This window comes from Liolophura sinensis, chromosome 1, assembly GCF_032854445.1.
Source record: "Liolophura sinensis isolate JHLJ2023 chromosome 1, CUHK_Ljap_v2, whole genome shotgun sequence".
In the NCBI taxonomy this organism is placed as follows: Eukaryota; Metazoa; Mollusca; class Polyplacophora; order Chitonida; family Chitonidae; genus Liolophura; species Liolophura sinensis.
The window spans coordinates 35,382,558-35,404,576 of record NC_088295.1 but is presented as its reverse complement, the minus strand read 5'-3'; the positions used below and the strand labels follow the sequence as shown (position 1 = coordinate 35,404,576).

At 37.6% G+C, this 22,019-nt stretch overlaps 1 protein-coding gene across 1 annotated transcript in view; it reads left to right on the top strand.

The window, feature by feature from the left end:
* Positions 1–212: 212 nt before the first annotated feature.
* LOC135461416 (3'-5' exoribonuclease HELZ2-like) overlaps positions 213–22,019 on the top strand; it is a 44,866-nt gene continuing 23,059 nt past the window's right edge. The window contains exons 1-14 of the mRNA XM_064738506.1: positions 213–347; positions 579–609; positions 1,605–1,805; positions 2,264–2,300; positions 3,701–3,822; positions 11,690–11,869; positions 13,357–13,402; positions 13,697–13,908; positions 14,893–14,947; positions 15,385–15,870; positions 16,370–18,652; positions 19,216–19,510; positions 19,967–20,177; positions 21,325–21,432. Of these exons, the coding sequence (XP_064594576.1) occupies positions 292–347; positions 579–609; positions 1,605–1,805; positions 2,264–2,300; positions 3,701–3,822; positions 11,690–11,869; positions 13,357–13,402; positions 13,697–13,908; positions 14,893–14,947; positions 15,385–15,870; positions 16,370–18,652; positions 19,216–19,510; positions 19,967–20,177; positions 21,325–21,432 (4,323 nt within the window). The 5' untranslated portion in view covers positions 213–291. The remainder of the gene's footprint in view (positions 348–578; positions 610–1,604; positions 1,806–2,263; positions 2,301–3,700; positions 3,823–11,689; positions 11,870–13,356; positions 13,403–13,696; positions 13,909–14,892; positions 14,948–15,384; positions 15,871–16,369; positions 18,653–19,215; positions 19,511–19,966; positions 20,178–21,324; positions 21,433–22,019) is intronic.

Here is a 22,019-nt window from a genome sequence, read left to right as displayed (position 1 = left end):
ACAAGGGTCACTTGTAGCTGCCTACAAACGCAAAAGGTGTTTATCCAATTTAAGAGTAACTAATTAAAAATTTCATTTAAAAAAAAAAATGCCAATTTATGAGTTGATGAAGTCAAACATGGGAGTACACAGGCTCATATATAAATGAAAGAACAAATTCATAGTGATTTTGTTTGACTAAATTCCTTTATGTTTTTGTGTTTTCCAGAAGGCACATTAGGCAGAAATTTACACCTTCTAGCCTGGGAATGAAGACTCGTCATATTCTGAACTGTCTTGTCATTAGCCATCATGGCAAATCGTGAGGAAAGGCATTATCGAATAATGGAGTTTCAATCAAATGAGGAGTAAGTTGATGTTCTCTATCATTGAAATCAATTCATGATAGTATTTTGAACATTATTTTGGGGCTGCTCATGCAGTTATTACTTATTTGTGCCAATTTCTCAATTGAACATTATAATTGAGACTTATAAAGGAATGCAAATTGGTTTTTTGGTCAGCATGTATAGCGAATTGAAGGTCTGATAGTACTTATTTATTTTCCGTACTTAGATTTTCTGGGATTTTCATTTTAGGGTTGTTTATGAAGAGCCAGTGGCACCAAAGGTAAAGACAACTTCCTGATTCTTTCATCAAACTGAAATGAAGTGTTTTGTAGCTTTTTTCCCTTGACAACTGTATTAAATCCGTATATATATTCATATATATGTAGATATAGTTTAGGAGGAGATGTCTGGACAGTATCGTGTCTACAGACAGATGGACAGATTGACAGGATTGGCCAAAAAAGCTCGTAAAGAAAAGCTTGAAAAGAGGTTGATAATCAAGTCTAGAGTTGTAATTGGTGGTCAGTTTGAACGGTGGAGTACATTAAAAAAAGAAAAGGGTCTCACGAAAAACAGAGATGTGGCTTAATTACTGCTTATTGAACTTGCCACTTACCTGCAGCTTACTTCGTGGACTACCACCTTTGTTCTTAAACTCTATTATAAGTAACATTTTAGCCAAGCTTCCTCTTTTCATCGCATGCCAGTTATGGTACAACATGTATATCTTCGTTAGAATACTTAGATGGAGCAATATCGATCGAGTAGGAAAGATAGCAAGATCACACTGTCATTGTTTCTGTCACCCACACGTACCTCACTTGACATGTTTGTTTTGACCTGAACTTTAAGAACACTGCTCATACGCTTCGGGCTGTTGTGGTTTAATATTGAGGCAAAATGACCCTCCCTGTTTGTGTTGAATTTGAATAACAGCTGAACTTCTCCGGGCTCGTACAAGCTACATACTAAGTGAATATTTTTTATTTCAATGTGAGTAATTTAGTTTATGAAAGAACTTTAAAACTTCGTAAAGGCGCCAGAATAAGAATTTGTTTAAAAATCTAAATTTTCTGCGACAATATGACTTTTAATCAACACATGTGTGAAACATATCTGGATACAAATTCAAAACTGATATGTTCTCTTGACGTTGGTTGTAAGATAGGTTTTTGCATTTGATGAAGACAGTGTTCTGTGTCACATGATGGTTCATTCATGTACATGTAATAAATACTGGGACTTTGTTGTTCACTGCATTGTAACTGTTCACAGGAACACTTGCTGCTGTACATGCAGGACTTGAAGGAAGAAGGCAATGCATTTTTCAAGGAAGAAGATTATCAAAATGCCTGGATGTTTTACAGCAAAGCACTCAATGTGGCCATGGATTTAAAGATGCATTACTACGAGAATGTGGACAGAGCCTTTCTGTCGGCTTTATTCTCAAACAGGGCAATGTGTTGTCTGAGACAAGTAAGTATGTTTGAATATTTCTAATGTTGTCCTGATGTTCTTGTGAATAATCGCAATATAAGTCACACTTCTTCAGATAAAGATGTCATGTTTGATGTACATGTACAGGGCCCAATTTCACAAAGCACTTTTAACCTTATGTTCACTTAACTACCACGGCAACCAGCAACGTAGGCATCACGTCATCATGGTAGTTGTGAGCTGGTGACGTTAAGCGAGCTTTGTGAAACTGGGCCGTGGTTCATATTGAGGTGAACTAAGTTCCTTTTGTGATCAAATTTCAGGTTTTCATGGCAGATCAACTGGAAATATCACAGTTTAATAATGTGATTACTAAACTGCCTCAGATAATGAATTTATATTTGGCCTTCATCTTCATGTCGAGATGAACAGGGTTCCTGTTTAAACCAAGGCTATATTTATGTACAGGAGTATCTATTATTTCATTCAAATTTCAGATGCGGTATGCTGATGCTGTTCAAGATTGTGACTGGGGTAAGTGAGCTAAACTATTCTGATTAGATTTAGACTGGCCCCAATAGCACAGTTGGTAGAGCGCCCGCTTTGGGAGCAGTAGATCCAGGGTCAATCCTGGATTGAGTCACACCTAAGGCTTTAAAAGAGGAAGTTGCATCTTCCTCACTTGGCATTCAGCTTGAAAGGGATAGTGCAACTACTGGTTGACCAGTATCAGTATAATGGCTCGGTTAGGGCGCCTTACTTGCCCTCGGTATGGCATCTCAGTGAAGCAGCACTAGATAAAAGAGCTGTGGAAATCCGTCCTGACACAAGGAGGAACATTACATGCATTCTAAGGATTCCTTCGTCGTCATATAACTGCAAAATTGTTAAGGATGACGTTAAACCCCAAGCACTCACTCACTCTGATAAGATTTATCTTATAAGATAATAGGGATACAGTCATTTATCACAACTCACAGAAAATGATAGGCTCCTGATCCTCCTTGTTAGGGCTACTGCATTCATGTGAGGAATACAGCCTGTGAGGAATACAGCCTGTGACTGTGAACAGATAAATCATTAACTACACCATGCTGAATACGGTTTTAAATATATGTGAACATGTAAAGTGTGATGTTTAAACAAAAGTCAGTCAGTCAGTCAGTCAATATTTCCATATTTCTGACCAAAATTAAATGGATCTGTATGCTTGATAAGTCTGTGGGGATTAGAACCAGATAGTTTATCAATGCTATTTGACTAAATGATGAAGACTGCTTCAGATTTTATGTTGCTTCAGTATGTCACATTAAATGCATCATCATGCTTTAATTATTTATTCAAACGGACTGTTAGTCAGAAATGGATATTAAGGGCTCTCACGGGAAAACTATGATGCCTAACTGGACTATGTATACCATTGAAAACTTACTTTTCTTTTTAATGGATACACACACACAATCGCCAACGTCAGCAATGCACAAACGTCAGAACAGGCAAATTCAATAATGCTTCACATAATAAGACCTACGCCTTGTTCAAATCTCAACTGGCGAATATTGTCACAGGGAGTAATGACAGTTAGGTTGATCTTTTTCATTTTGTCTTAGAGGATATTTGCTAGAGATATATGTACTGTAATTCTTCAACCTTTTCGCATGTTCGCATGAAGCCATGGCCAATCCAACCAATGTAGTTTTGTCTCCAAAATCACATTAAAAAGTGCTAAAATTGTCTTTTTTCCCCGTCTACATTTTACTTTTCCCATGTAAATATCCTCATAGGCACTCTTCTCGTCTCACTGGTGGGAAAATGGCTCTCTGGCTAACAGACATCAGCAGTAGAAGGTAAACTTGAGAGAAAGTTGAAAATCAGTGTATTTCCATTTTGTGAGTGTAAGTATACTTCACCCAGCCTAATTCTTTGTGTTGTAGCTATCAGCATAGATGATGACAATATTAAGGCCCATTATCGTAAAGTACTGGCATTGAAAGGCATGAAGGAATACAGGAAAGCATTGAGGGCAGCTGAAGCAGGAATGAAGAAGCAATCATCAGTGAGTACAATTTGACTGTTGTAACTGAAAGCGTCGCTCACTTATCATTTTTAGCTCATGTCATTCCCCAAGCGTCGGCATCCAACACTAAAAGCAATGTTAAAGTAAATGTTAGAGGAGGTCCTACCTTGAAAACGTTGAGAAGCCTTGAAAGCGAATACCAAAAAAATTAAGGCCTTGAATGGCCTTGAAAACACAAATACTACCATGAAAAGGTCTTGGTAATTAACATTTGTGCTGTGCTCATGTTTTGAGAATTAAAAGATAGTCACGGATAATTATTAAAAGGTGCATCCACATCTTACCAGGGCCAGTGTGATAGGTAGGCTGATAAACTACTGATGCATCAAAGTCATCACATTGTATGCGTTTGCCTGTGGAAGTTTCGAAAGTTGTTCTGACAATACCTTTTTGGCGGCTGTTGAAGTCGTGTGTAGTCTGTATAGGCTAACAGGACTACGCCTTGCCCACTTTGACATAATGTTGAATAATGGTGTGTGTCTTCAGTGACAACTGGCTCAAAAATCCAAAGTATAAAAAGTCTGGCTGTGCAAATATGTATAAAAAGGTACTGCATTGTGGTGTGTGTAATAAAGATGTTGATATCGTCAAGATGGGTGAGGCCACCCTGTAATCCCGTCTGAGTTAAGTTGAAGTGCAAATAATCCAATAAAAAGATCTTAAAAAATGTCAAATTAACCTTGAAAAAGGTCTTGAAAAAAAGGTCTTGGGAGTATGAACCCTGTAAACAGTACTACATGTATTGAGCTGAAGTTTTGCATACATTGTAAAGCACAATGTCATGAAGGTGATATTCATGAAAGAATATTAATGATCTTAAATTACAAACTTCACAACTTGAAATGTATTGTGTATTAGAATCAATGTTAAAGTGAAGAAAAGGTGGAGCACATAAATATGTCAGATGAAAGACTGTTAAACACTGTTCATAAAAATTGTTCAGTTTATTTTTTTGAATTTTTTCAGCCTAATATATTGCATGTGAAAGTTTGGATTCAGCAGTGGCCTTTTCTGACAGCGTTTTGACCCGTGACCCGTGCCTTACACAGGCTGCTAGATTTCATCATAAAGCATGTTTGCATACCAATGTAGCCTACTTATATATCATCTGTATGTGCAGCCAGACTGGCTTGTTCATTTATTTGCGCGATTTTGTTGTCGTCTGTGTTAGTGAATTTGATTGACAAGTGGGATGAATACCTGTGAGAACACTTTTACTTTGAAATGAAATTACCCAAGATTGTGTGTTGTGACGTGTGTATGTTCCAAAGCGTGTCTCTGAGATTTTAGACCAATCACTTGTTGTAGGAAAATCCATAGTATTATAGAATATCTGTTTTATGGTTCTGTGTACAGCGTTAATCTCTATCTTGAAGTTTTTGTTCACATCTGTCTTTTGGTTTTATATACACGTCTGTTTTGTGGTTTTGTGTACACGTCTTTTTAGTGGTTTTGTGTACAATGCTCATAACTTTCTCAAAGGTTTGTATTCATGCACTCTGATAGTAAAGTTTTAAGTCAGGGTAACTTAGTCTTATAGTTTTCACTACAACATAAGCTTAGATAAAAGCATGCTTTGAAGATGTGTACTTGTAAAATGTTAAATAATATATGAATTTGCCTGTTTTAGTCCAGTCCAGTCTAGTTATACTATTATGTAAACACAAGCACTAACAGGCGAGTGGCCGGGTTGCTCATAACTGTAGTTATTTTAATTTGTACCCACCTCTGACATTAATAACAGATTTATTTCCTCTGTTAAGCAACAATTATAAATTGGTGAAGCCCAAAAATATATATTTTATATGTTTTTATAGCCCTGTATAGAATTAAACTAAGGGCACAAAAGTGAAAGTAAAAGCAGATGCCAGGAAGACCTAAGCACATGTAGGTGCATGAGCACATCATTCTTGCTTTGTGATAACACAACCCTTTGTAAGTAAATGTGGGTCATTGATTATTGGATATAAGTTGATATACATGGGACAACATGTGGAGGGACTGCTGTTGTCATGTTTATTTAAGGGGATCTGAGTGGATTGTGTAATGCACAGGTATACCTGATACATGTCTAGGCATTTCATGTGTCGATGATTAGACAGGACGTTCATCTCACTCGTCACCAAAGGTAGAGTATTTCACAAACAACGTTCATGTACAGGCAGGCTATTTTTTTTTCTTTAAAGAAGATACTTGTCTTTTTTATACATTAATTAAAAAAACTTCCACTAGGTAAGGCAAGTTTTGCATGTTATTTATTTCAGTAGATTGAAAAATGTAGAGCATATTGTAACACTATTGCTCTTCATTGTTGAAGTTGGTTTAAATAATAGTGTCCTGGGTGTACTATACTATTATGGTGACTATAGTTTGTGTGAAGTTTACCTGTAGTACCATTACTGTCTAGAGGAAGTGTAAATATACCAATAGGGTTAAGATTCAAAATTACACAGTCTAGAGGAAGTATGGTACCATTGGGGTAAGGCTTCAAAATGTAAACATGGTTGCAGTTTAGGTGAAATATTGAACCATTAGGATAAGCTTCAAAATATTAACATGATTGCAGTTTAGATGAAGTATTGAACCATTAGGATAAGGCTTCAAAATATAAAAGGGTTGCAGTTTAGAGGAAGTGTGGTACCATTAGGATTAGGCTTCAAAATATAAACATGATTGCAATTTAGATGAAGTATGGTACCATTAGGATAAGGCTTCAAAATATAAACATGATTGCAGTTTAGATGAAGTATTGAACCATTAGGATAAGGCTTCAAAATATAAACATGATTGCAGTTTAGATGAAGTATGGTACCATTAGGAGAAGGCTTCAAAATATAAACATGATTGTAGTTTAGATGAAGTATTGAACCATTAGGACAAGGCTTCAAAATATAAACATGATTGCAGTTTAGAAGAAGTATGGTACCATTAGGATAAGGCTTCAAAATATAAACATGATTGTAGTTTAGATGAAGTATTGAACCATTAGGACAATGCTTCAAAATATAAACAGGATTGCAGTTTAGAAGAAGTATGGTACCATTAGGATAAGGGTACAAAACATAAACATGATTGTAGTTTAGATGAAGTATTGAACCATTAGGACAAGGCTTCAAAATATAAACAGGATTGCAGTTTAGAAGAAGTATGGTACCATTAGGATAAGGGTACAAAATGTAAACATGATTGCAGTTTAGATGAAGTATTGAACCATTAGGACAAGGCTTCAAAATATAAAGAGGATTGCAGTTTAGAAGAAGTATGGTACCATTAGGAGAAGGTTTCAAAATATAAACATGATTGCAGTTTAGATGAAGTATTGAACCAGTAGGACAAGGCTTCAAAACATAAAAGGGTTGCAGTTTAGAGGAAGTATGGTACCATTAGGATAAGGCTTCAAAATATAAACATGATTGCAGTTTAGATGAAGTATGGTACCATTAGGATAAGGGTACAAAATAAACTACCGGGGAAAAGAAACGTATAACATTTAAATGCAGTTTTTTCTATGGAAAAATAAGTTGAATAAGTTTGAACATTGTTCGAATATGTTTGCACATAAGCACCCTGTGTACACGTCATTTTTTTAACGAGATTCATTGAAATTGGTGTAAGACATCATGAAAAATCGGAAAAACAGAGTTTCGGGCCCTGTTGAAAATTCTCGATAATGACCGCCGTATAAATACCGATGTAGCACATGGTAAGGGTGCAATACCATAAAAAACATCTAAGAGATGCCGAGACGTAATATCCATATGGCTTTGAATTTTTGAACAGAACTTGGAAAATGGTTTATTGCAATATAATGCTTATCATGTTGATACTGTCTGTCTTTCTTTCTCTTTCTTGTGGTGCTGAACAAGGTTATACGTTTCTTTTGCCCGGTAGTTTATAAACATGATTGTAGTTTAGATGAAGTATGGTACCATTAGGATAAGGGTAGAAAATAAACTCACTGCAGTTTAGAAGAAGTAGTGTATTAGGATAAAAGTTTAAAATAACATGTATATGCAACCTCTGAAAACAGGGGACTGCTCTCTGTGTTTACATTCAAAGCACCCTATACTGGGGAAACCCCTGAACTAACACAGGAACTAACACCCCTGAACAGGATTTGGCTTGACACAGCTTCAGTGCATCCCCATTATTGACAGCAAGGTGACATCACGTTTACTCTAGCTCTCTAATGTCGAAAGTATATCCTGTATAATAGTCTAAGCGATAACCTAGGACAGATTAAAGTTGTGGACATCGGCAATGGAGGATCAAGTGATAAATAGCTTTCTCGAAAAGTTGGTCATACTGGAAGGATATTTCTTCCACTGCTTGAACTTTTCATACAGTAGGTCTACTATTTCGTTTATATGGTTTACAAGTAGCCTGCAGATGCATGACCGATGTATTCCTGGTTCAGGTCGAAAGCCTCTGGAGGGGTTGTGCTGGTACCAGTAGTTCTGATCCCTTTTAAATGTTTACATAATTGCAATAGGAGTGTTGTACAACTGGATTCATGCACAATTCTGACACAAATGGAAATAGATCTAAGCACTACTGAGACTGATCAAGGCTTTCAAATGTCGCTGGATTATGCTTCAATTTTGTTTTTGTGGCTTCTAAGATGAGAGCAGTGCTGACCTAGTTATTGCAGATGCCAGAGAAAGCACATCAGCTTGAACACCGTGTTTCGATAATTTTACTGTATTTTATAAAAGAAAACAAAAAAACATCTCTTGTATGTGAAAAAGACAAGGGCAAAATTTAAATTCTTCAGTTCTAATAAATTCAGAGAAAAAAAATTAGTTAATTTTAATCATTCCCCGTTGAGATACTGTCTTCTTATTCCAATAAACCTTCGGCATCCCTAATGAATCTTTCACTGCCTCTGACATTTGTTCCTTAGCAACTGCATGCTGACTAAACGCTAACATGAACGACAAAAAATGTATTTGTATAATTTGTACAGCCTGTCTATGAAAATAGGCCCAAGGTGTACTGGGGAGATGAAAATGTTTTGGGCAGAGACGGTATGCTGCTGTCTGACGTAATTTGTATACAGTCGTTTGCACAGCTTGTATATTAACTGATTTTACAGTGGCCCGTTAATGACACAGACCTGGCCCACAACATTGTGTGAAATTGCCCTTCGGCTACACGTAAATAAATACGATCTAAAAATGATGTTTTATGCACTAGGTCTGTGTTATCATATGTCACTTCATGGAGTGAATGGGTAAAGACATTGTCACAGCTTAGGCCGCGTAATCTGATTGTAGCGCGTTTGACAGGATAAATTCTCAAGATGTCTGCCTCAATTCACACCAGCCATTTGTGCAGTATTTTGTTCTACATTTTGTTGTTCGATGAAATCTCATTTAAATAATAAAGTATGATACTTTTTAGAAAGCTTGAGAATCCTGCTTTCGATTGAAATATGTCTTTGCCAGGCGCTGTTTTGCCCTTTAGTGTAAGACTTGAGTAAAACTCAGTATCATTTATATTTTTACACAGGTTTTTATTCTATTAGTAGAATAAATCTGAAAAAAACATGTGTTCGATAGATAGGTGTACTTTTTCTTAACAAGAGGTAGTGGGAAATAGAGGTATGTGGTGCACCACATCAAGAAATGGGCAATGACCAGGCAAAGTTTAGCAGTGAGTTGCATTGGATTGGTCATATCCAATGCAACTCAAGCCAAGAATAGGCAAACAATGATGTCAGATAGATAAACAATGCTGTCAGATAGGCAAATAATGATGTTGGATAGATATTCAGGACAAGGCTGTCTTTTGATATTGAGAACATTGCAAACTGAATATCAAATGATGGTAACTAAGCATCAGCCATGTTAGAAGCTTGCTACAGTGAGCTCCAGTTCTGCCAGGATGGTTCATGGCCTGTGGTATTCATTCAAATGGGACTCCAAAATCACTTACCGGTAATAAATATTTGTATTTGAGAAAATGAAAGAAAACAGAAATTTAGATACTAATCACAGCAATCCTTGTATGTTTTAGTGAGACAACATTTGTTTCAGTTTCGTTTTTAATTTACTAGAATTCTAGGCTCATGTGCCCTAGATTGCTTGAGGGTGCATTTGAGTCACCATTTATAAATAGAATCAGTGTTTTTTGTATGTGATTTATGGTGTTATGTACTACAACTACATGGACGCCTTTGTACTCTGTGGAACCGTTTCCTTGGGGAGAAAATGTTTCATGAACAGCAGTTATTAGAGACTTTACCTCGTTTTGTTTAACATTCTACAGGCCCTGATCACAGTGGTGAGTTCTTGCTCCAGCATTGTAAAGTTGCGCTTCTGGGTTTGCAAACATATTGCTGCTCACTGACCCTGAAACGTGGTGTGGGTGCATGCAATTATATGTGACTACCAGCGCTGGGACTAAACTGAGAGTCTGGTTTGCCTGAATAAAATGCTGGAAGTATGCCTTGTAGTTTCTGGACTGTGCTGTAGTAACTGCAGTTAAGCCATACAAGGCTTAAAACCATGACAACACAGTTTAATAAGAGAGAAATAAGACTTAAGCTGTGACTGTTAAAATTTTGTTCCAAGATGAAAAATGATGTTGTTGAAATATGTGTACATGTCAATAAAACCATTGTTTAAACGGTCCATCAATTGCTGCCTTCTCACATGCATGACAGGAATCTGCTAGTTTTCTCCACCAACAATTGGGGGTAGCTTACTTTATGTGTAAAATGAATTGGCAAAGGTCAGTGGTTTACTCTGATTTTACTTCCCCCAGGGAAATAAAATAAATCGTATTAATGTATAAAGTGAACAGCTGTAAAGCATGTTTAAGTGGATTAACCCACTATGTATGTGTACAAATGCAAAAGTTGACAGCTGACTGTTAGTAACTGTTAGTAAGTTTCAAAAGTCTTGACATTAAATGACATTAGAAAAAAAAAAAAATTTGCTTTCACCCTGAAACTTTTCCAGATTTCCCTAGTTAAAGAAATGTATTTAAAACAGAATTATCGGATAAAACCAAATCATGTTTGACCTCACACAACAAAGGAAGTACGATACATCAATTAATTATCTTTGGCTGGAATGAGGAATAAATATAAAAATGAATAAATGATTATGGCACATCAGCAATCTTTTAGCCATAATTTTGAAAACAGGAGGCAGTCAATGAGAACATTGAATAAAGATAAAAATAAGCAGTTGTGTAGTTTTGTTTGAGATTATGTGATCAGTGATGTAATAGGTAGATGCAGTTTATTTATCCTGGTTAGTCCCATGAAAATATCAAAATCATCTTTTTTAAGTGATATTGTTAACATAAGACTCATGCATGGACGCATGGAAGAAAGGTATCATCCTGCAGGCACTGTGGAAACTATTGAGTTTTCACAGCACGAAGGTGTGAAGCCTGTTCTTATATTTACTGACAAATCATTTTAATATTTTAACATATTCATACATTGACGTTGACTGATATTTATGGTAAAAAGTGTGGCATTCTTCAGTTACAAAATCATGCTGCATTTAATGATTAGCCTGTTTTTGTCAGTGTGTAACTGAAATATTTCTTGTATGGGGTTAACCATGTTCGTCCATAAATTTTGTATGGCTATAAGTATTAAGCCAAAATTGGTAATACTGTTGGTACATGTAAGGGTGTCAGCGAGTGAGTTTTTGTGTGTAGTGTAATCTTGTGAGCTAGACATCTCAAAAACTTATTCATTTACATTTATACCAGAGTTTTTAAATCAGTAATACACACAAATGCAAAGGGATTGGCTGTGGGACATATGTGATTTTTAAGCACCTAGTATAGCGTCTAATTTCTTAGTTAATGATTTATTTTGTAGACATTTTTCAAGGATTTGCTATTGGAGCTGCAGGATTTGATCGCTGCTGAAAGGTCGTACCCATTCCCCCCCCTACACAGGAATTGGGGCCATCGGGTGTCATTAGAGGTGGAAGACGTCTCATCTGAACAAGAACCTGATAGTGATTGGCTTAAGGGCACTAATGTGCATGTGACAGAGGTAAGTAAAGATTAAATATACCTGCTTTGCCAGACAACTGTACATGGCTGTGTTGGTACACAGACAGACAGAGAGACAGACAGACAGACAGACAGACAGACAGACATGGATAAATGACTTATGGAACCTGAACTGCATAGTGTATTCAGGATTTAAAGCAAAAAAATTTCTTGTGAGCCTCTGATCCTTGTCCGGTGACATCACATATTTCATCCAGGTCCCTCTTTCACAAACGCCAAGATTTTGCCGGGGTGAAACTGGTAAAAACCAAAATGTGATCTTAGTCATGTTTGTTTCCTTCAAATTCAGTTTCTAGCTGGTAAAACCTTTTCAGTTCGTTCAATTTTTCACCCATTTACAATAACTAACATATGAATCACAAAAACAACTTCCATTAATCCCTGCATGTGTTCATCTATTTGTATGTTCGATTTGAAGTGGGTACATGTGTGATTTGTGTGAAAATACTCCTGTGTGATACCAGTGAAAATACTCTTGCGTGATCTGTGAAAATACTTCTGTGTGATATGTGAAGATACTCCTGTGAGATCTGTATGAAAATACACCTGTGTGATATGTGTGAAAATACCCCTGTATGAAAATACTCCAGTGTGATATGCATGAAAATGACTCCATTGTGATCTGTGAAAGGACCCTTGTGATCTGTGTGAAAATGACTCCATCGTGATCTGTGAAAGTACTCCTGTGTGACCTGTGTGAAAATGACTCCATTGTGATCTGAGAAAGTACTCCTGTGTGATCTGCGTGAAAATGACTCCATTGTGATCTGTGAAAGTACTCCATTGTGATCTGCATGAAAATGACTCCATTGTGATCAGTGAAAGTACTCCTGTGTGATCTGTGTGAAAATAACTCCATTGTGATCTTTGAAAGTACTCCATTGTGATCTGTGTGAAAATGACTTCATTGTGATCTGTGAAAGAACTCATGTGTGATCTGTGTATAAATGACTCCATTGTGATCTATGAAAGTACTTGTGTGATATGCATTAAAATGACTCCATTGTGATCTGTGTGAAAATGACTCCATTGTGATCTGTGAAAGTACTTAGGTGTGATCTGCATAAAAATGACTCCATTGTGATCTGTGAAAGGACTCGTGTGATCTGCATTAAAATTACTCTATTGTGATCTGTGAAAGTACTCGTGTGATCTTTGTGATCTGTGAAAGTACCCCTGTGTGATCAGTGTGAAAATTACTCCATTGTGATCTGTTAAAATACTCACGTGTGATCTGTGAAAACACTCCTGTGTGATCTGTGTTAAAATACTCCTGTGTGATGTGATATGGTGGGATTGCTATTTGTAAGTATTATTGTCTGAAAATATGTACATGTATGTATAGTGACAATTGCTCAGATTAGTAAACCTTCTTGTGCTAATGGTTGTCAGTTACAACTATCTGATCCTAAAGTGTTATTATTAAATTGTTTACTCAACCATAACATGGTCTTTTTGTTCTATTAGGAATATTTGGAAAGGAAAACTAAAATGCCACCAAAAAAGAAGAAAGGTGAGTATATTTTTGCCTGAAAGGGTTGTATGAGAAATCAGAAAATGTATATGTATATATATTGTATTATGTTATCCACCTCAGGTTGTGCAGTTTTCAGGTTCAGTAGAATAATAACATATTTGCAAGGAAAGATATTAGACATCAACATAGAACTCTTACAGCATAAAGAATAAAACCAGAGCCTCATTAACAGTGTGATACATGTAGTTGACAAATGGTCACACTTAACCGGTGTTATTTATGCATACATTATATTTGCTCTTGGAAATGTGTGCCTGTTATTGTACTCAGGAAAAAAGACAGGAGGTAAGAAGAGAGCAGCTGAACAGGCACCCAAGGAGGCCTCCAAAGAGCTCTCTGAGGGTTGTGATGGCGTGAAGAACATTCAGAGTGGGACAGAAAGTGATGAGAACAATTTGGAGGCCGATGAATATTTTGTCAGATCTTACTGCAAAATACGAGGAGAGAGTAGCACCAGCGTTTCAAAGAATGCTCATCAAGAGGTAATGTGCAGTTCTCTCAAAATCCACCATTTGTGTGAAGCTGAAGCATTGTAAAGATCATTTATTACCAGCTCACCTGAACAAAACAGGTATTATTATTATTATTATTATTACATAATATTTGATGTAGTGAAGTTTTTCATTCGTGGTACAACTGGCCTGATTTGTAGCATAAAGGTTAGAGCATCTGCCTAAAAGCTTGGGAACCCCGGATCAATCCACAGTTGGGTCATACTGAAGACTTTAAAAATGGTACTTGCTGCTTGGCACTTGATCAGCACTGAGAGGTTAGAGCAGGGAAACAGGACTGTTTGTCTTTGTGTCATTATAATATGACTGCGTGAGGTGTCATGTCTGGTGTCATCGGCACGATATTCCAGAAGCAGCAGCTTTTTGGTGCCGCAAGAAGTCATAAATACACATACACACCTAATGACTCCTCGTCATATGACTGAAAAATTGTTAGGAACAACATGAAACCCCAAGCATGTACGTATTCATTCATAATAAGATCATAGGATTGGTATAAGGGTTTAGGTATTTCACCACACTAGTTTTACTGCTCAGCACAAAGAGTTGTATTGGTATTGCTGTAGGGGTAGGCATTAGTCTATGCATCTGTCCAAGTCTATATACACTCTAACCATATTAAGAGCTCTATTCACCATCAGTGATCTCTCCAGAAGTGCTGGGATGTCTTTAATCAATTTTGATTCGAAGATTTAATGACAAGAGCTTCATGAATTGATGAACTTTTGTAGAAGGTCTGTTATTTTGCCCATTTGTCAGTATTGTAACAGGCAAACACATTGTTCATGTGCTGTCGTTCAAACTAATGGCCTTGATTTCATCAAATTTGGTTTGTAATTCCATAATTTAGGTGTTTTTTTGTAGTAGGAGGAGACATATATCTTTGTTCAAACCTTCCTTTTGGTTTGAATATTTAGTATTGATAAAAATGTCTTTTTGAATTGTTTAAAACAGATGACGGGATCTAAACTATCCAGAACTGATCTGCACAATAACTTATCTTCACCAAGTAAGTACTTTATATACAGTTTGAGTTTTGGCTTGGGGAATGTTTGGGTAATGACAGATCAGACAGTAAGCATAGAAAACAAATGTGACTGGTTTGTATGTTATCACATTGGATTATAGTTAAAATTCATTCCTGTATCTGTTATGTGGGAATATCTGCCAGCAGTCTGCGGATCCTCGTGAGAGTGACTGGTTTTCTCCCACCATAATGTTGGCTGCAGTCTTGATATTCTTCAGTAGGGTGTAAAAACCCAATCAAAAAAATAAATAAACATTTCTGTACCTGCTGTTATTTATCTGAAGAATCATGCTTTGTTGAGGCATTTTTTATGCAGTAGATGAGAGATAAAGAAAGCAGAAAGTTACGGGTATTCTAACTAACATTATTTACTTGGAGCTGTTTTTCTCAGTTCTGTGTTTGTTTTTTTCTTTGATAAGGTAAAGCTGTATCAGAGAAGAAAATTGAGATACCTAAAGCATCTTCCCATGGCAAAGGCAAGAAGGTCAAATGTCGATTATCCGAGCTGCAGAGGACGTTGTTGGAGTTGCCGATAAGGGAGGAATATGACTTCAAGCTAGCCTGTAAGGAGTGCTTTGTTAAGTTACGTGAGGGAAAGAATGGTAGTAGGCACGTGGTGAATCAGAAGCATCCTTGTACCCGAGACTTGCTAATTGTGAGAGACCGCCAGCGGTCAGGCCCAGGCTGGATGAAAATCCGAAGACGACCACATATAAAAGCCCAACACTTCTTTGGAAACTTCAGACTCTGTCAGCAGTATGCTCAGGGGCAGCCATGTCGTCTAGGAGACGAAGACTTATGTACCTTTTGTCATAATCAGCCTGAACTAGATCTCTGGACATTTGACAGAAAAGGCTCATTCAATATTGACGCCTTCATGAAAACAGCTGCAGAATTGAAGCTGTGTGAGTATGATATACAACACATAAATTTTAACATGGCTGATGAAAATTAAATGAAATATAAATGTCTGGTATTAAAAGATATTATGCTAAAGACTGCTGAATTAAAGGAGAGCAGGCAACATCTCTTATATCTGTCTTTGACCTGAGAAGTCATGTGGTTGAGTCTGGCTTGGTATTGAGTCAGAGGATTTGTCAGGTATGTGATGAAATGTTGTTTTCATCACACATTGTCCAGCTTCCCCTGCCCATAAATCTTGTGTAGTATTCTTCAATCTGGAAGTCAGTCTCAGTCAAGTATTTGATATAGAAGAAATGTGCTGAAATCTGAATGTGTCAGTCAGAAAAAATGAACTTATTTTGGAGGTAAGAAGATTTCCAAAAAGTGAGGACCTATTCTGATTATAGATAGGATAATTATTGCAAGGAAAAAATGTGTCAAACTCCCTCTGCATTCTTTTACTTCAATTTACTATCTGAATATATTTATCATGACTTGTAGATGAGAGTGCAGAGTTAACGAAGGCTATGGGGAATGTGGCTGTGAAGAAACAAAATGTTCCAGGCATGTTGTATAAACATGGACAGTCCAAATCTTGTCAGTCACTGAACATTGACCTGCCGTACAGCTTACCACATTCTCCCTCCCAAAATGTTACTTCCCTGAATTTAGCAGGAAAAGTCGTGAGACCAAAATCAGGACCAGTGAATAGTGTTCCCGCCAAAGTCCCACAGGTAGATCAAACTGGGGGATCCAGAAATGGACAACAAGTGAATAGTGTTCCCGCCAAAGTCCCACAGGTAGATCAAACTGGGGGATCCAGAAATGGACAACAAATGAATAGTGTTCCCGTCAAAGTTCCACAGGTAGATCAAACTGGGGGATCCAGAAATGGCCAACAAGTGAATAATATTCCCGCAGATGTACCATACTTAGGATATCAAACTGGGGGATCTATATTTGGACAACAAGTAGACAGTATTCCCGCAGATGTCCCACACTCAGGATATCAAACTGGTGGATCTACATTTGGGCAAATGAATGGTGTACCCTCTAGAAGTGATCAAACTTTAGGATCTAGATTTGGACAAACTCATGGCGTATCCTCTGGATCCTCACATGTAGGCAATCAGACTGAAGGATCAAGACAGCCACAGCAGATCAACAAACTTCCCTCCTGTAGATCTAGTGAGTACCCGGCAGAAACTTTGCAAAATGACTGGCATTTTCAGACATCATTGACCTTCACAAATTCTACCTGTTCCAATCAAACGTTGTCCTATGGAGCTGATGGACCAGTGGTCCATCAAGTGCCAACACTAGGCTCCTTTTTGCCTGATGTCTTGTCAGTGCCAACTAACCTATTTCCAGACCAGCCAAATGTTCTGATGAATGATTTAAGTGGCCAGGCACCAACGGTAACTAAGCATGTACCAGCCCAGCCACCTGTGTTGACCAACAAGCAACCATCTATGATGATTCACCAGTATCCACCCCAGGCACAGATTTTCAATGACCATTTCCTGTCTATGCCACCACCACCACCAACGAACCACTGTCCGATCCATCAAGCACCAGCCCACCAGGGTCAGACATCAAAAACACAGTCTGTTCCTAAACTGACAAATCCACTGGGGGGCAAGTATGACTTTAAAATTGTTTGCAGCCAGTGTTTTTGCTTTACTGGATTTCCTGGCAGTTACAAGTACAAAAACCACACACATAAATGTGAAGAGAATATGTTAGCCATGATTTGCTGCAGTACTAAGAAATGGGTGAGGGTGCGAGAGAGAACTAGTCATCGAGACTTTCCTGGCCATTACAGGACGTGTGACAGCATAACTTTGGGCAACCCCAGCCTGTGTAAATTTAAAGAAGAGCGATGTAGCTTTGCTCACAATGAAGCAGAGAAGCTGCTTTGGCGAATGGAAAAAGAAGAAAAATGGAGTGTAACCGAATTTATCATGCAGCAAAGAAGCATTAACACCTATGGTGGCTACTCTGCTTTGGAGATCATCAACAAGCATCCGGGACATTTTGATTTTATTTGTAGACTGTGCTATTTTCAGTATCAGCTTCTCAGTGGCCAGATTGATAAGAGCTGCAGTGGACCAGCCCGTCATTCCTGGGATCAGTGGAAAACATTAGCCCATTTTAGCACCTCTGGTGTGATTACTCTTATCAGCAAAAGAGGTTTCACAAACAAAACAGCTTTCTTCAAGATCTGTAAAAATCTCCATTTCTGCCATAAGAATGTCTCAGGGGATTGCCGATTTGCCCACAGTTTTGTAGAGCGTGATGTCTGGATGCTGGAAAGAGATACAGACATCACACCAGAGCAGATTGTTGTGGAAACGTCACAGCTGAAAGCAAAACAAGATGGACATGGTTTTGGTGACATGAATGCAGAAAAGAACGAATCAAAGTGTAATCTGGAAGAAACACCTGCTGTTCCTGAAGAAATAACTTGTCCCTTCGTTATTCATAAAGTGTGTGGACTTTGCTTCAAGAATGGCTCCATGAAGTATCAGGATGGTACTAAAGATCAGTGTAGCAATCGAAACAAAGCTCATCTGATGTGGAGTAAGAACTGTATATACATCAATATGGCTCACAAGAAAGAAGTTCGTCCTCTGCCCAACAAGATCCCAGCAAACCTTAACTTTGTCATGTGCCAACACATACGGGAGAAGAAACGCTGCGACTACAATCTTGGTGGCCCCTGTCAGTTTGCTCACAGTCAGGAGGAAATAAAGATCTGGCAGTGGATGGTGTCCAATAAAGGTAAGATTTATGTGTGCAATTAGACAATCAAGTGCTAATTTTGACACAGTCATATGTTACACCCCATCCAAATCAAGGTGGTTAAAGTCAGATATGGCCACAGAGCACAAAGAAACAAGTAAGCATAAAATATTGGTACATTGATAGGTGAGATTCTACATGGTGGATACTGAACCGTAAATGGTGAGTTTCCATGGATATGGCTGAAATATTGCCGAATTTCCATTAGCCATAATCCTTCAGTCAGAAACTTATGTTAGCTTTTATATTTAACTAAATATTGTGTTAAGTAGGGTAAGAGCTCACTCTTGTTTTGGTGAGATCACGTATCATCGTTTTGTATGTAAGTTATACTTTTTGAGCTCACTTGCACACATCTGCCATCATGAATTCATTGTGGGACTGGGCTTCATTTGGTTATCATCACGGACCTGTCTCTTTTCTCTCAAACATTTTGTTAAGCCTCTGAGCCAAACTGTATCCATGCCTTATGGTTGTGGTATGTGGTGGATGTGAGAGATTCTTATTCCTATGAATTAACACACTAAAATGGTGATTTTCAGTGAAAACCCTGGAGCAGCTGTTTAAGATCAGTCATCAGAGTCAGAAATCCATATCAGATCGTAAAGCTGAAAAAATATCTGCCCAGTTATCAGCCCCAACCCAAGTAGCTGAAAGTGCTAGCATACCAATGAGTACCCGCTACTGCTGGTACTGTGGGGTCTCCTGTACTGGAGACAAACAGTGGGATGAACACAGGTCTTCCCAGAAACACAGCCTCAACCTCAACTCTGACAAGGAACATCCCTGGAATTACAGGGAGCCACCAGTGGGAATTGAATACAAGCTTTGTGAGAAGTAAGATAACATTTGATGGTTTTATACTTTAATTTCTACAGCACAATAATTGTCATATTTGTGGTTAAGTGACCAATAATTACATGGATAAGTATTTCGAACAAGTACTGTCATGTGATGTATTCTATTCATATATCGATCACACCACCACTCACAGTTACAAATAGAAGTGTTTTGTTTGTATCAAATGATATTGTTGCTAATTACTTGGTTAGTGTGACTCCATGCTTCTGATGTTTTTTTAACCTTATGATGGCAGTCAGGTTTAAGGGTCGAAGAAACAGGGAGTGCTCATAGTAAACCACTTACCTTCAGGAGGCACCTAACCAACAGTTGGAGCTTGATTCAAACTCAGGACCTCAAAGCCTGATAATTGCAGTGAGCCAGCACTTTAAGTATCAGAGCCAGCATAGCCCCCGTGATTGTTAATAAGACCATGAAATTTCATCTTTGTAGACATCAGGATGGTGAACACTGTGCATACTCTTTGAAGCCGGAGATGTACAACCACTGCCAGTTTGCTCACTCCATTGAAGAACTAGATGAATGGCATGAGCGCTACGAGTGGAGAAAAATGAAACGTGAAATGGCCAGACAGCAAAATGTATACTCATACATGGATCAACTTTTAGAGCGCTACAACAGTGCGGAATCAGGCTCTTCAGTGGTGAGTAAAACGAATACAGTTTTCTGCATCTCCATGCAGTTAAAATCTCTTTTCTTAATTTTTCTGCAACTGTCAGGAGTAATTCGTATGTGACTTCTCAGTTGAGAGTACACCTGTGTCAGTGGTGCTACCATTGAAGTACCTGTGACAGGAGTTCTGCCTGTGAGATTCCGGTGTCCAGAGTACTGTTAGTTTCAGTCTTTAAAGAACAAGAAAACATAAAAGTGATGCCAAAATCAGATGAAAGAGCGTCAAAACTTATTTGCAAATATGATCTATAATATTTTGGGGGATTTTTTTTTCAGGACAAAAGGGTATTCGAAAATATTTTTGCATGGTGGGTATTTGGGACCAACTCTTGGTATTTATCGTTGTTGCGTAATGTTCTAAATGAGAATGTGATGTTTGTGGAATAAATTTATTTGAATGTAAATTTGTTGTTTATCTCGAAACGTATGCATTTAACCTAACTTATGACAATATTTATGAAGATATTAAAAATATAAATATGATCCACATTTATAAATATGAAATATGGTGCAAAAATATTTATTAAACCTGTGTTACATTCTCATTTATGACATTATTACGCAAAGACTATAAGATGGTTCCAAATACCCACCATACAAAAATTATTTTCCAGTGTCGTTTTCTCCTTAAGGAAAAATCGGAAAAAAATATTGAAGATCACTTTTTGCACTCTTTCATCTGAACTTTGTCATTTTTATGATTTCTCCACCTTTAAGTGAAATTACTGTCAGTGGGACTCCTACATGGAGAGAACTACCCGTATGTCTCCAGTTTAAATTTGTTTGCTCTCTTTAGGTTAAACATTCAGTATTATTATCATTTCACTACAGTTCTTTTGTAGCAAGCTCGTTTCAAATCAGTGCTATCACATTTATATTGCTGACACTACACCATGTATTAAAGTGATGCCAGATGTGACATCCTACCCAGTTGAAGAGTTAGAGTATACTAACGCCATGTTGATCAGTACTTGGCATCTTCTACAATGCCAGGCGTGATCTTACTCGAGATTTAATCTAAGATTTCCCACTTCTCCCATGTTCAGAGTTCTGCCAGGGAGATTGTTAGTCTTCATGTTTCTTATTAATATTGATGAGCTCTCTGTTCTTGTTTTCAGATGGTTGAGTCACTTGAGAATGTGGATATTAAGATGACAGGGGACAGGTGTGTGTACCTGGAGAGTAAAGGATCTGCTTATGTCTGGGTGTTTGAAATAAAGACATTGGTAAGTACCTGGACAGTAAAGGATCTGCTTATGTCTGGGTGTTTGAAATGAAGACATAGGTAAGTGCCTGGAGAGTAAAGGATCTGCTTATGTCTGGGTGTTTGAAATAAAGACATTGATAAGTGCCTGGACAGTAAAGTATCTGCTTATGTCTGGGTGTTTGAAATAAAGACATTGATAAGTGCCTGGACAGTAAAGGATCTGCTTATGTCTGGGTGTTTGAAATGAAGACATTGGTAAGTACCTGGAGAGTAAAGGATCTGCTTATGTCTGGGTGTTTGAAATAAAGACATTGGTAAGTACCTGGAGAGTAAAGGATCTGCTTATGTCTGGGTGTTTGAAATAAAGACATTGGTAAGTACCTGGAGAGTAAAGGATCTGCTTATGTCTGGGTGTTTGAAATAAAGACATTGGTAAGTACCTGGAGAGTAAAGGATCTGCTTATGTCTGGGTGTTTGAAATAAAGACATTGGTAAGTACCTGGAGAGTAAAGGATCTGCTCCTGTCTGGATATTTGAAATAAAGATATTGGTAAGTGCCTGGACAGTAAAGGATCTGCTTATGTCTGGGTGTTTGAAATGAAGACA